Source organism: Crinia signifera, chromosome 11, assembly GCF_055691185.1.
Source record: "Crinia signifera chromosome 11, ASM5569118v1, whole genome shotgun sequence".
NCBI classification, from domain to species: Eukaryota; Metazoa; Chordata; class Amphibia; order Anura; family Myobatrachidae; genus Crinia; species Crinia signifera.
The window spans coordinates 1,279,220-1,290,891 of record NC_139227.1 but is presented as its reverse complement, the minus strand read 5'-3'; the positions used below and the strand labels follow the sequence as shown (position 1 = coordinate 1,290,891).

The window sequence follows — 11,672 nt, the reverse complement described above, 5'->3', positions numbered from 1 at the left end:
GAAGTGCTAGGTGCTTCCACCTCATAATTTTTTCAGCTCAGCCTTTTCACCTTTCACAGAAAATGGCTGACTGCTTCAGGCTGCCATAGACAAGTTATTGGAGACCTGTGTTATAGTGATAGTTCCTGTTCATCAAAGACATTAGGGATTTTATTCCAGTCTTTTTCTGGTTCCCAAACCAGACGGAATAATGAGAGTGATCTTGAATCTGAAGTCGCTAAATCCCTATTTCCGGGTGTTGAGGTTCAAGTGGAATACTCAACTACCAGTTTCAGGCCTTGCCTTTCAACAGCTCCAAAGGTGTTCACTATAGTGATGGCAGTAATTATGTCATATCTACAGACACAGATAATCAGATAATTTTATTATTTGGATGATTTCCATGATGTCATTCAGCATGGATTGATAATCAATGTGGTCAAATCACAGTTGGTTCCCTAACAGGTAATTACAATTTTAGGCATGATCATAGACACCATACTGCTAAAGGTATTTCTGCCAGTAAATAAAGTGCATGCCATTCAAGTGTTAGTACACCAGATCCTGCAAACCAAATGGGTATCGGTTCATCTTTCCATTCAGTTGTTAGAAATGATGGTCGCAGCTTTCGAGGCTTTGCAATTTGGAAGGTTCTATTCCAGGCCCTTCCAACTGGATCTTCTATTCAAGTGGACAGGGTTGCATCTGCATCTCTAACATCTTGTCAGATTGTCCCCTCAGGCTCGACTTTCTCACTTGTGGTGGCTGAATCAGACAAATCTGGTGGAGGGTCATCGGTTTGGACTCATCCAGTGAGTGATTCTGACAACCGATGCCAGTCAACACGGTTGGGGTGCAGTGACCAGAACACTTTTTAAGAAACGGTCCCACCCTTAAATGTATTAGAGTTGTGGGCAGTGTACTGAGCATTGTCTCACGCTGCTCCTCTTCTCAAAGGAAAAGCTTTACAAGTGCAGCCTGAGAATGCCACGGCTGTGGCAAACATCCCCAAACAAGGTGGAACCAAAAGCAAAGCATCCGTGAAGGCGGTTATACCAATACTTTGTTTAGCCTAAAGAAATGTACAAACACTCCCCGCCAGCATCTTCCACCAGTTATTAAATCGATGGGGGATTCCAGAAGTGCATCTCATGGATTTATGGAACAACACAAAGCTTCCGAGTTACTATTCCAGAACTCGGGATCTGGAAGCTCTAGAAGAAGACACATTGACGGCTCAATGGCCATTCCAATTGGTCTATGCATCTCCAACTTTCCAGTTTCTATCACTTTTTCTCAAGAGGATGAAGTGGGAACAGGTAATAGTCCTCCTCATTGCTCCAGATTGGCTGTTGAGATCCTGGTATACCAATCTGCAACTTCTACTAACAGAGAAGCCACTTTGGCCAGACCTGCTTCAGCAGGGTCCTTTTCTCTATCAAAACTTACATTGGCTGTGTTTGACGGCTTGGCTGTTGCACAGATATTGTTACAAAAGTTTGGCATTCCCTCAGTAGTCATTCCAACAATGATTCAAACACATAAAGCCATTATTTCCAAACAATATTGTTATATTTGGAAGGTGTATGTCTTGTGGTGTATGAAAGACTTCTTTTATCCATAACTTTTATGTTAAACCTTCTTCTCTGGTTCCTACGATTAGGATTGGAAGCTGGTCTTCATCTTAGTTCTCTCAATAGTTCAGGTTTTAGCACTTTCAATCTTCTTCCAAAAGAGTTTGGATCCTCTTCCAGATGTTACAGGGTGTGTTAAGGCTTTCAGCCACCTTTTGTACCGCCTATGGCTCTGTGCGATCTCACTCTGATACTGCAGTTCCTGCAGTCTCCACTTTTTGAACAACTTGAGTCTGCAGATCTCAAGTACTGTATCTGCAGACTGCTTTGCAGACTATTGGAAGACCAATTTGTTAATTAAACTCGCATCGACCAGACGAGTGTCTGAATTGGGAGCCCTCTTCTGTCGTTCGCCTTATCTAATCTTTCATGAGGACAGGGCCGAACTTTGAATTCATCAGGATTTTCTACCTAAGGTGGTTTCAACATTCCACATAAATCAACCTATTGTGGTGCTGGTGCTACCTGGCGACTCTCCATCTGCGAAGTCACTAGATGCTGTAAGGGCTCTTTGCATCTATGTTAAAAGGATGGTTTCTATCTGGAAGACAAATGCTCTTTCTTTCTGTATGCAAATAGACACGGTTGGCTTGCCTCATAACAGACCTGGTCTAGATGGATACATATTACAATTCGTCAGGCATACACCACAGCCTCAAGGACAGTTCTGGTATCAGTATCGGTTCATTACATCCATGCGGCTCCAGAATCTTTGTTCAACCGCACAGATTTGCAAGACTCTCAGTGCTCTTCCGCCCGTGAGCGAGGCTCTGGGATGTCCCAATCGTAATGACTACTACTCCAGCATCCCCTATGGATGAAAGAGAAAATAAGATTTTGGTACTTACCAATAAATCCCTTTCTCCGATTCCATCTGCAACTATATTTTACCTGATAGATTCTAGTATATTATGCCTCTGCTTAATGTTGTTTCTATCATTCTTTTTCTTCCTTTATTTTGTTCCATTATTATTGCACATGCCTTACTGTCTCCTTGTCTCCTTGTATCTCCAGTCAATGTTGGTGGTTACATCCAGGCTGTATTAGATCGTAACCTTGCTGAAAACATCTCACGTGTTCTGTATCCAAATGATAATGTAAGTAATAATTCTGTATTATGTCTGTTATATAAACCGAGAACTCTGACTGCTAGGACTAGGCCTCACCTGTAGGAAAATCTATCTAATATATGCTGTGCAATGCCTGTAATACCAGCATTGCATGGCTGGGGGAGTGGCTACAATGCAGAGATCACTCCCAGAGAGGGCAGCCAGAAAGAAGGCAACCCTGAATATATGGCAGCCCTCCTGGAGCACTCAGGTGTCAATCCTTCCAAATAGTGGTTAGTGTGATGAATTGAGCCCATACACTGGATCAGATAAAGTCTTGGTCTTTATATTTCATAGCATATAATGTAATCAGCACAGTAATGATGGTCAAAGCATCATACAAGCACTGCAGGAAGCTCCAGTGTTCTCTACCATAGTCCACACCCCGGCCTATCACACCGGCGATCAGGTACCGCCCAGTCAGAGTAAAGTACCTCCCTGCAAATGCTCATGAAAATATGGCAGCCCAGGGATTAGCAGCAAATCCATATGGAACCACTCACCATAGAATTATATTTCCAGTGTGTACAGTCAGCGCATAGCCCAGGACTTACGTTTTTGGCGGCTGATTGTAGCCGGAGCTGACGTCATAGAACTTCCCTCAGAAAATGTGTGGCATGCACAGTTGTTCGATTATCTTCTGACCTGCAAATTCGCAGTCGTGCGTTTAGGTCTGAATAACCCCCAACGTTTTCATTAAACCCTAAACAAATAACTATTATCTGTTTAGTATGTATTAAAATGTTGAATTTCTATTGTTTTCATTTGATTCACACTCCGGCCACTCCCAGTTTTTTGAAGGTAAAGAGTTGCGTCTGAAACAGGAGTATTTTGTGGTAGCTGCCACACTGCAAGATATCATCAGACGGTTCAAGTCCTCTAAGTTTGGGTGCCGCGATGCAGTCCGCACATCCTTTGAAGCATTTCCTGAGAAGGTAATCATTTCTGCTGCACTTATCTTCATCATCACCCCTATGTTTCCTTTTGCAACGTTTTGTAATGCTAAGTTCTCCTCCTTAGGTGGCCATACAACTCAATGACACTCACCCATCTCTTGCTATTCCTGAGCTCATGAGACTGTTTCTGGATGTTGAGAAAATGGACTGGGATATGGTAATGTAACATTGTGTTATCAGTAGTAGCAAGCATCATGTATTCAGACAGGGAACGTAAGCAGCACATAATGGTATGAGCACAAACGAATGTATTCACCCTTGTCCTAAAACCCGTAGAGCGCATAGCAGCCAGCTCTGCTTGATAACCCCCAATGTTTAGGCTGCCACCCATGCCAATGCATGCCATCTTTCAGTCACATGGACAATCATCTCTATATTATGTTATTCCTGACAGGGACTTAGAACAAGTAATTTGTGTTTGTTCCAGCTAACAAAAATATAGATGGTCTAGCATGGGCATAAGCCAGGTACCCGAAAATTAAATAGATGGTTGAGCCCCTCCCAATGGTTCCATATGACCTACTCTTCTGCTGTTATCGTCACACATTGCAGGACTCTTCAGTACAACGGCGCTGCCAAGGGAGCTTATTCGCAGTCAGCAGTAACTCCAGCATTCACTATGAAATGTGTGGAGAAAGATTTGTCCTAATTCAGCAGCCCCCATAGTCCTTCTTCCTTCGTGCTCCCCTGACAGCTGGAGCCCAGGGGCCAATGCTTCCACTACTGTATCTCTAGGAATTATGCAACTATGGTCCAGAGATGGCCACACTATCCGATAGAATCACCACACCTCTCTGTACCTAGTGTGTTGCTGGATTAGCAGTTTTCACCTGTCCTGTCTCAGCCACATCAATTATAATGATTCATTTACATCCGGACACTAGTCGGAAGTTCTCCTTCCAACAAGTGGACACCTCTGTAGCAGGTCAGCTGGTAGTGATGGAACCCATACTGTATAAATAGACACATTATTGTCACCACTCACTGCAGTGAAGAGGGGAGGAGTTAACTGAGGCTCCCCTGTCAAAGTAAACCGAACAGCTCACAGAGGTAATAATGCAATATGGAGAATGGAAGAAGCAGCAATAGGTTGGATGCACAGAAACACCCAAATCTAAGGGCCATTAGTTTAAACCGAAGGTCTTGAAGTGGATGGGGAAGGTGGGGGAAATATTGGATGGACAAAAATGAAATGATTGTTTCTGAATGATGTTTTCATCTCCGGCCTATTTCAGTTAATCTTCTAATTACCCTGTGTAACAGTAGATGCAAATAAAGTCATACACATATATGGATGACGCAGGTATGTAGTGATAGGTATGTAGTGATATGGGTGACGCCGGTATGTAGTGATATGTATGTAGTGATAGGTATGTAGTGATATGGGTGACGCCGGTATGTAGTTATATGACAATGGTCTAGTACAATTAACAATGCAAAACACACATACTTGATTGATTAGTGCTTCTTTAAATGAAATACAGTTCTAAAAAGCAAAAGTCTTTGGTTAAAGTTATTGCTGATGGCAGAGGTGTTCATAAGAATGAGCTCCTAGATTCCTAGCGCTGTCTTATTCTATATACTGGGTAGATGGTGTCTCCACCGCAACGGTCAGGGCTTCTTTGTATTCAAACGAGAAAGACACAACTGACCTCTTAAAAAGGCCCTATAGGCACATAAGGGAATCTTTTATCTTCTCAGGATATTTCATGCATTCCCATTCATATGGTCAAGATCTCACCTGCGGGCATTGCCCTATATTCACCAAAAGGTATCTTTAGATGGTATCCACAGCCTTCGATTAAGGTCCAGATTTCTCAGAGCGATTTTCTTAAAATCAGCAGCTTTATTCCAAACAGGACACACCATATACATAAAAAGATAAAAATAGTAAAAAGTCCAAGAGAAGGTGTCTAGCAGCTGTGTCTGGTTTACTACGGCCCACTGTCCACCCGAAATAAACAGTGGTAGGTCTAGTGAGATGACTGCACAGGTCCAAGACAACAGCAACGCAAGAACACCAACCTCCACAGCACCTGTGCATGGTCTGTGACCAACAAGTCCCAATAAAAAATATCTGAAGGACTCAATGGCTCACCTAATTGCTATGCACTCCTGCTCTACAGTACATTCTCTGGGCAGTAACTTACCACTAAGGTAGGGGATAGGCTTCTCCTCTCCATCTGCCTCCTGGGAAAGGAATGCCCAGAGGCAACCATCTGTAACACAAATTGTTTATTAGTCAGGAGCTTGAAAGGTACAGGCTCGGTACATAAAGCTTGTCTTAAATCCGGCCAAGCAGTTTCCACTGGTCTATACCATGTTTTCTTGTCTGGGAACTGTTTTTGAAGACATTCGATTAGTGGCGACTAGTTCGCTCTAGTGGCGAAATCTTGAATAAACGCTATAATATCCCACCAGACGGAGAAATGTCCGAAACTGTGTCTTACACTTAGGGTTAGACCAGGTGAGGACGGCTTGTACTGTACTTATATGGTGTGTTGTTATGGAAAGTATTGGGAAGAGCTGAAGAAGCAACGTCACAAAGAAACATGAACAAGCATACAGATAATAACAGCTAATGCTGGGGGGAAGAATTGAATAATGCCAAAAAGAGAAAGGAATGTCTTGTGTAATATTGCCACCGCTACTGTGTATGTACGGAGTAGGCTATGTCAGTGGAGCACGCCAGGCCGCACCTGTTCTGCTCATTCATTGTTTGTACACAGTCTATATAAAGGAATGACAGTGTATATTATAATTTAATACCAAATTATTTAGATACATGAACATATAAGCATCCATATGAGCATTGTAATATTGTTCACAAGGTGTGGAATACTACAAAATCTCCGTTTTGTTCCTCTGTGCTTCTAGAAATTCTTACCACCAGCCTCTCTTCTTCCATAGAACTTTATCTTGGTTCTTGTCTTACCATGTTGCCATACAATTAATTCATTTTGCTGTACATTATTTCTCCCTTGGCTTTATATGGTGATTGTCTTTTGTCATCATTAGCTACCTGCTGTTTTTTTCCATTTCAATAGCTCTTTCTTCCGCAGCATGCCCTCCTTAATTCCTCTAGTTCCATTAATCAAATCAGCTACACCTAATAATAGGCAGGGACATGTAGGACTGCAGCATCTTGGGACATACTGTATCATCTGGTGCTGAAATACGAACAGCAATTCACACACGTAGTCAGCAACCGTTCCCAGCATCCTCTCTGCTCTTTGCCTTTATATTGACACTATTAGGCAGTTTATAGTGAATGATGGGTCTATGACAAATGACAGGTGCTGGTTGGTTGCTACTCTGTCTCTCTCCAAGCTTTGGTACATACACAAAGGTCAATTCTCTTAACTGCAAAAGTTGCGATGTGCTATTGCCACAGTGTTTTAGTGCCAGCAGCAGCATCAAATCACACTTCTGTACAGATTTGCACCACTGTAAAGTGCAGCTCTCCAGCTTATCTTTCTCCAAGCTTACATATGCCCCTATGCAAGGGCAGAGAGAATGACAGAGAGAGGATGACAAGCAGAGAGTGACAAGGAGAGGGTAACAGAGAGATGGACATGTGACAAGGAACAGCAGTGAGACAGAGGGTGACCAGGAGTGGGTGAAAGAGAAACAGAGAGTGATAAGCAGTGGGTTACAGGGAGAAGCAGAGAGTGATAAGCAGTGTGATAAGCAGTGGGTTACAGGGAGAAGCAGAGAGTGATAAGCAGTGGGTTACAGGGAGAAGCAGAGGGTGATAAGCAGTGGGTTACAGGAAGAAGCAGAGAGTGATAAGCAGTGGGTTACAGGGAGAAGCAGAGAGTGATAAGCAGTGGGTTACAGGGAGAAGCAGCGGGTGATAAGCAGTGGGTTACAGGGAGAAGCAGAGGGTGATAAGCAGTGGGTTACAGGGAGAAGCAGAGCGTGATAAGCAGTGGGTTACAGGGAGAAGCAGAGAGTGATAAGCAGTGGGTTACAGGGAGAAGCAGAGGGTGATAAGCAGTGGGTTACAGGGAGAAGCAGAGGGTGATAAGCAGTGGGTTACAGGGAGAAGCAGAGGGTGATAAGCAGTGGGTTACAGGGAGAAGCAGAGGGTGATAAGCAGTGGGTTACAGGGAGAAGCAGAGGGTGATAAGCAGTGGGTTACAGGGAGAAGCAGAGGGTGATAAGCAGTGGGACAGGGAGAAGCAGAGGGTGATAAGCAGTGGGTTACAGGGAGAAGCAGAGGGTGATAAGCAGTGGGTTACAGGGAGAAGCAGAGGGTGATAAGCAGTGGGTTACAGGGAGAAGCAGAGGGTGATAAGCAGTGGGTTACAGGGAGAAGCAGAGGGTGATAAGCAGTGGGTTACAGGGAGAAGCAGAGAGTGATAAGCAGTGGGTTACAGGGAGAAGCAGAGAGTGATAAGCAGTGGGTTACAGGGAGAAGCAGAGAGTGATAAGCAGTGGGTTACAGGGAGAAGCAGAGGGTGATAAGCAGTGGGTTACAGGGAGAAGCAGAGGGTGATAAGCAGTGGGTTACAGGGAGAAGCAGAGGGTGATAAGCAGTGGGTTACAGGGAGAAGCAGAGGGTGATAAGCAGTGGCTTACAGGGAGAAGCAGCGGGTGATAAGCAGTGGGTTACAGGGAGAAGCAGAGAGTGATAAGCAGTGGGTTACAGGGAGAAGCAGCGGGTGATAAGCAGTGGGTTACAGGGAGAAGCAGAGAGTGATAAGCAGTGGGTTACAGGGAGAAGAAGAGGGTGATAAGCAGTGGGTTACAGAGAGAAGCAGCGGGGGATAAGCAGTGGGTTACAGGGAGAAGCAGAGGGGGATAAGTAGTGGGTTACAAGGAGAAGCAGAGGGTGATAAGCAGTGGGTTACAGGGAGAAGCAGAGAGTGATAAGCAGTGGGTTACAGGGAGAAGCAGAGGGTGATAAGCAGTGGGTTACAGGGAGAAGCAGAGGGTGATAAGCAGTGGGTTACAGGGAGAAGCAGAGAGTGATAAGCAGTGGGTTACAGGGAGAAGCAGAGGGTGATAAGCAGTGGGTTACAGGGAGAAGCAGAGGGTGATAAGCAGTGGGTTACAGGGAGAAGCAGAGGGTGATAAGCAGTGGGTTATAGGGAGAAGCAGAGGGTGATAAGCAGTGGGTTACAGGGAGAAGCAGAGGGTGATAAGCAGTGGGTTACAGGGAGAAGCAGAGGGTGATAAGCAGTGGGTTACAGGGAGAAGCAGAGGGTGATAAGCAGTGGGTTACAGGGAGAAGCAGAGGGTGATAAGCAGTGGGTTACAGGGAGAAGCAGAGAGTGATAAGCAGTGGGTTACAGGGAGAAGCAGAGAGTGATAAGCAGTGGGTTACAGGGAGAAGCAGAGGGTGATAAGCAGTGGGGTACAGGGAGAAGCAGAGGGTGATAAGCAGTGGGTTACAGGGAGAAGCAGCGGGTGATAAGCAGTGGGTTACAGGGAGAAGCAGAGGGGGATAAGTAGTGGGTTACAGGGAGAAGCAGAGGGTGATAAGCAGTGGGTTACAGGGAGAAGCAGAGGGTGAGAAGCAGTGGGTTACAGGGAGAAGCAGAGGGTGATAAGCAGTGGGTTACAGGGAGAAGCAGAGGGTGATAAGCAGTGGGTTACAGGGAGAAGCAGAGAGTGATAAGCAGTGGGTTACAGGGAGAAGCAGAGAGTGATAAGCAGTGGGTTACAGGGAGAAGCAGAGGGTGATAAGCAGTGGGTTACAGGGAGAAGCAGAGGGTGATAAGCAGTGGGTTACAGGGAGAAGCAGCGGGTGATAAGCAGTGGGTTACAGGGAGAAGCAGAGGGGGATAAGTAGTGGGTTACAGGGAGAAGCAGAGGGTGATAAGCAGTGGGTTACAGGGAGAAGCAGAGTGTGATAAGCAGTGGGTTACAGGGAGAAGCAGAGAGTGATAAGCAGTGGGTTACAGGGAGAAGCAGAGGGTGATAAGCAGTGGGTTACAGGGAGAAGCAGAGGGTGATAAGCAGTGGGTTACAGGGAGAAGCAGAGGGTGATAAGCAGTGGGTTACAGGGAGAAGCAGAGGGTGATAAGCAGTGGGTTACAGGGAGAAGCAGAGGGTGATAAGCAGTGGGTTACAGGGAGAAGCAGAGGGTGATAAGCAGTGGGTTACAGGGAGAAGCAGAGGGTGATAAGCAGTGGGTTACAGGGAGAAGCAGAGGGTGATAAGCAGTGGGTTACAGGGAGAAGCAGAGAGTGATAAGCAGTGGGTTACAGGGAGAAACAGAGAGTGATAAGCAGTGGGTTACAGGGAGAAGCAGAGGGGGATAAGCAGTGGGTTACAGAGAGAAGCAGAGGGTGATAAGCAGTGGGTTACAGGGAGAAGCAGAGGGTGATAAGCAGTGGGTTACAGGGAGAAGCAGAGGGGGATAAGCAGTGGGTTACAGGGAGAAGCAGAGGGTGATAAGCAGTGGGTTACAGGGAGAAGCAGAGAGTGATAAGCAGTGGGTTACAGGGAGAAGCAGAGGGTGATAAGCAGTGGGTTACAGGGAGAAGCAGAGAGTGATAAGCAGTGGGTTACAGGGAGAAGCAGAGGGTGATAAGCAGTGGGTTACAGGGAGAAGCAGAGGGTGATAAGCAGTGGGTTACAGGGAGAAGCAGAGGGTGATGTGGACACACAGATGGCATCTGGTCTCTATATGAGGGAGCACAGGTGGAAAATAGGTCTGAAAGGGTTCACTGGGACATAAAGGGAAAGCATATGCATAGGAGAAAGGCAGAAAAAACATGGGGGTTTAATGTGAGAGCTTAGAGGGGGTGAAAGTAGAGATAGGGACAACAGAGCAAAGAGAGTGAGAAGGAGAACAAGAGAGCGTTGAGAGGGAAGGAGATGGGAGAGGAGAGAAATGAGAGCAGAGCGGAAGAAGACAGAGAAGGAGAGCATGGAGAGTGGAGAGAGATGAGAGCAGAGAGAGTGGAGAGAGAGAAAAGGAGAGTGGGAGAGAAAATGAGTGCAGCGAGAGAGAAGGAGAGCAGTAAGAGAAAGCAGGAGAGCTGGGAAGGAGAGCGAGAGTGAAGGAGAGTGGAGAGAGTGGAGAGGAGGGAAAGAGAAAAGGAAAGGGGAGAAGAGCAGAGAGAGACAGTGGGGAGATAGGACAGCAGAGAAAAGAGGCCCACTGCGGTTCCTAAGGCCACAGTGGGCCTCCGCTTTTAGGGCCGGCTGGGCAGCAGCGAGGCCTCCTGTCATCAGGGACGGAGCACCGGACAGCAGCGGGGACAGTGGAGGCAGCACTGGGCAGCCGCGGGGACGGTGGAGGGAATGGATGAGTGGCAGTGGAACCCATCATCAGCACCGACCCTCATTTGTTTCTTACGCCGGGCGGCAGTCACTATATTGTGACATCGAGCCCTGGCAGCAGCCTAAGGAGAGGAGGCGGCAGGTCTGGCCATAAAAATAAGAAAATAAAAATTGACTAACAGCAAACTGTAAATGGTAGTAAGGTACAAATTCCAACAAATGAGGATATACCTAAAGAAAGCTCTCCAACTCTGCTGTATAATGTATATGAGCACGTTGAATGACAAATGGACCACTGTTGCCTTTTTTAGTAAATACAATGTGTTCTTGGTCCCCCTAAAAACTTGGTACTTCACTGTGATTTCAGTGGTTCCAGCTGATATACAGCAAGTGCCAGATTTAGCATTATGACATCAACACGCTGGCACAGCAAACTGAGCATCTCATTCCAATATTTTATTTTTAGCTCTGGCCTTTTTTGACCAATAATAATACTGAAAGATATCAATTCCAGTCCTTGATGCACTTAGAGAGCTAACGGCAAAATAATTTACATAGGTCGACAGGACATTTAAGCCCCATACACACGCTAGACGATATTGTTCACAATATGGTTCAGACAGGGCTTTCTGAGCAATATCGCCTAGTGTGTACACTCCACATTGTTGAACATGCTCAGACGAGGGAGTCCTCGTTAGTGATGGTCATGCTGCAGCGGCAGGATGACTCTCGCTTCAGTTTCCCCCTGGCACCCT

At 45.9% G+C, this 11,672-nt stretch overlaps 1 protein-coding gene across 1 annotated transcript in view; it reads left to right on the top strand.

Annotated features, from left to right (window-relative positions):
- The window catches only part of PYGM (glycogen phosphorylase, muscle associated), a 90,636-nt gene that overhangs the window by 54,842 nt on the left and 24,122 nt on the right, over nt 1-11,672 (top strand). Inside the window, 3 exon segments of the mRNA XM_083165000.1 lie at nt 2,628-2,710; nt 3,514-3,657; nt 3,743-3,835. Coding sequence (XP_083021126.1) covers nt 2,628-2,710; nt 3,514-3,657; nt 3,743-3,835 — 320 coding nt within the window.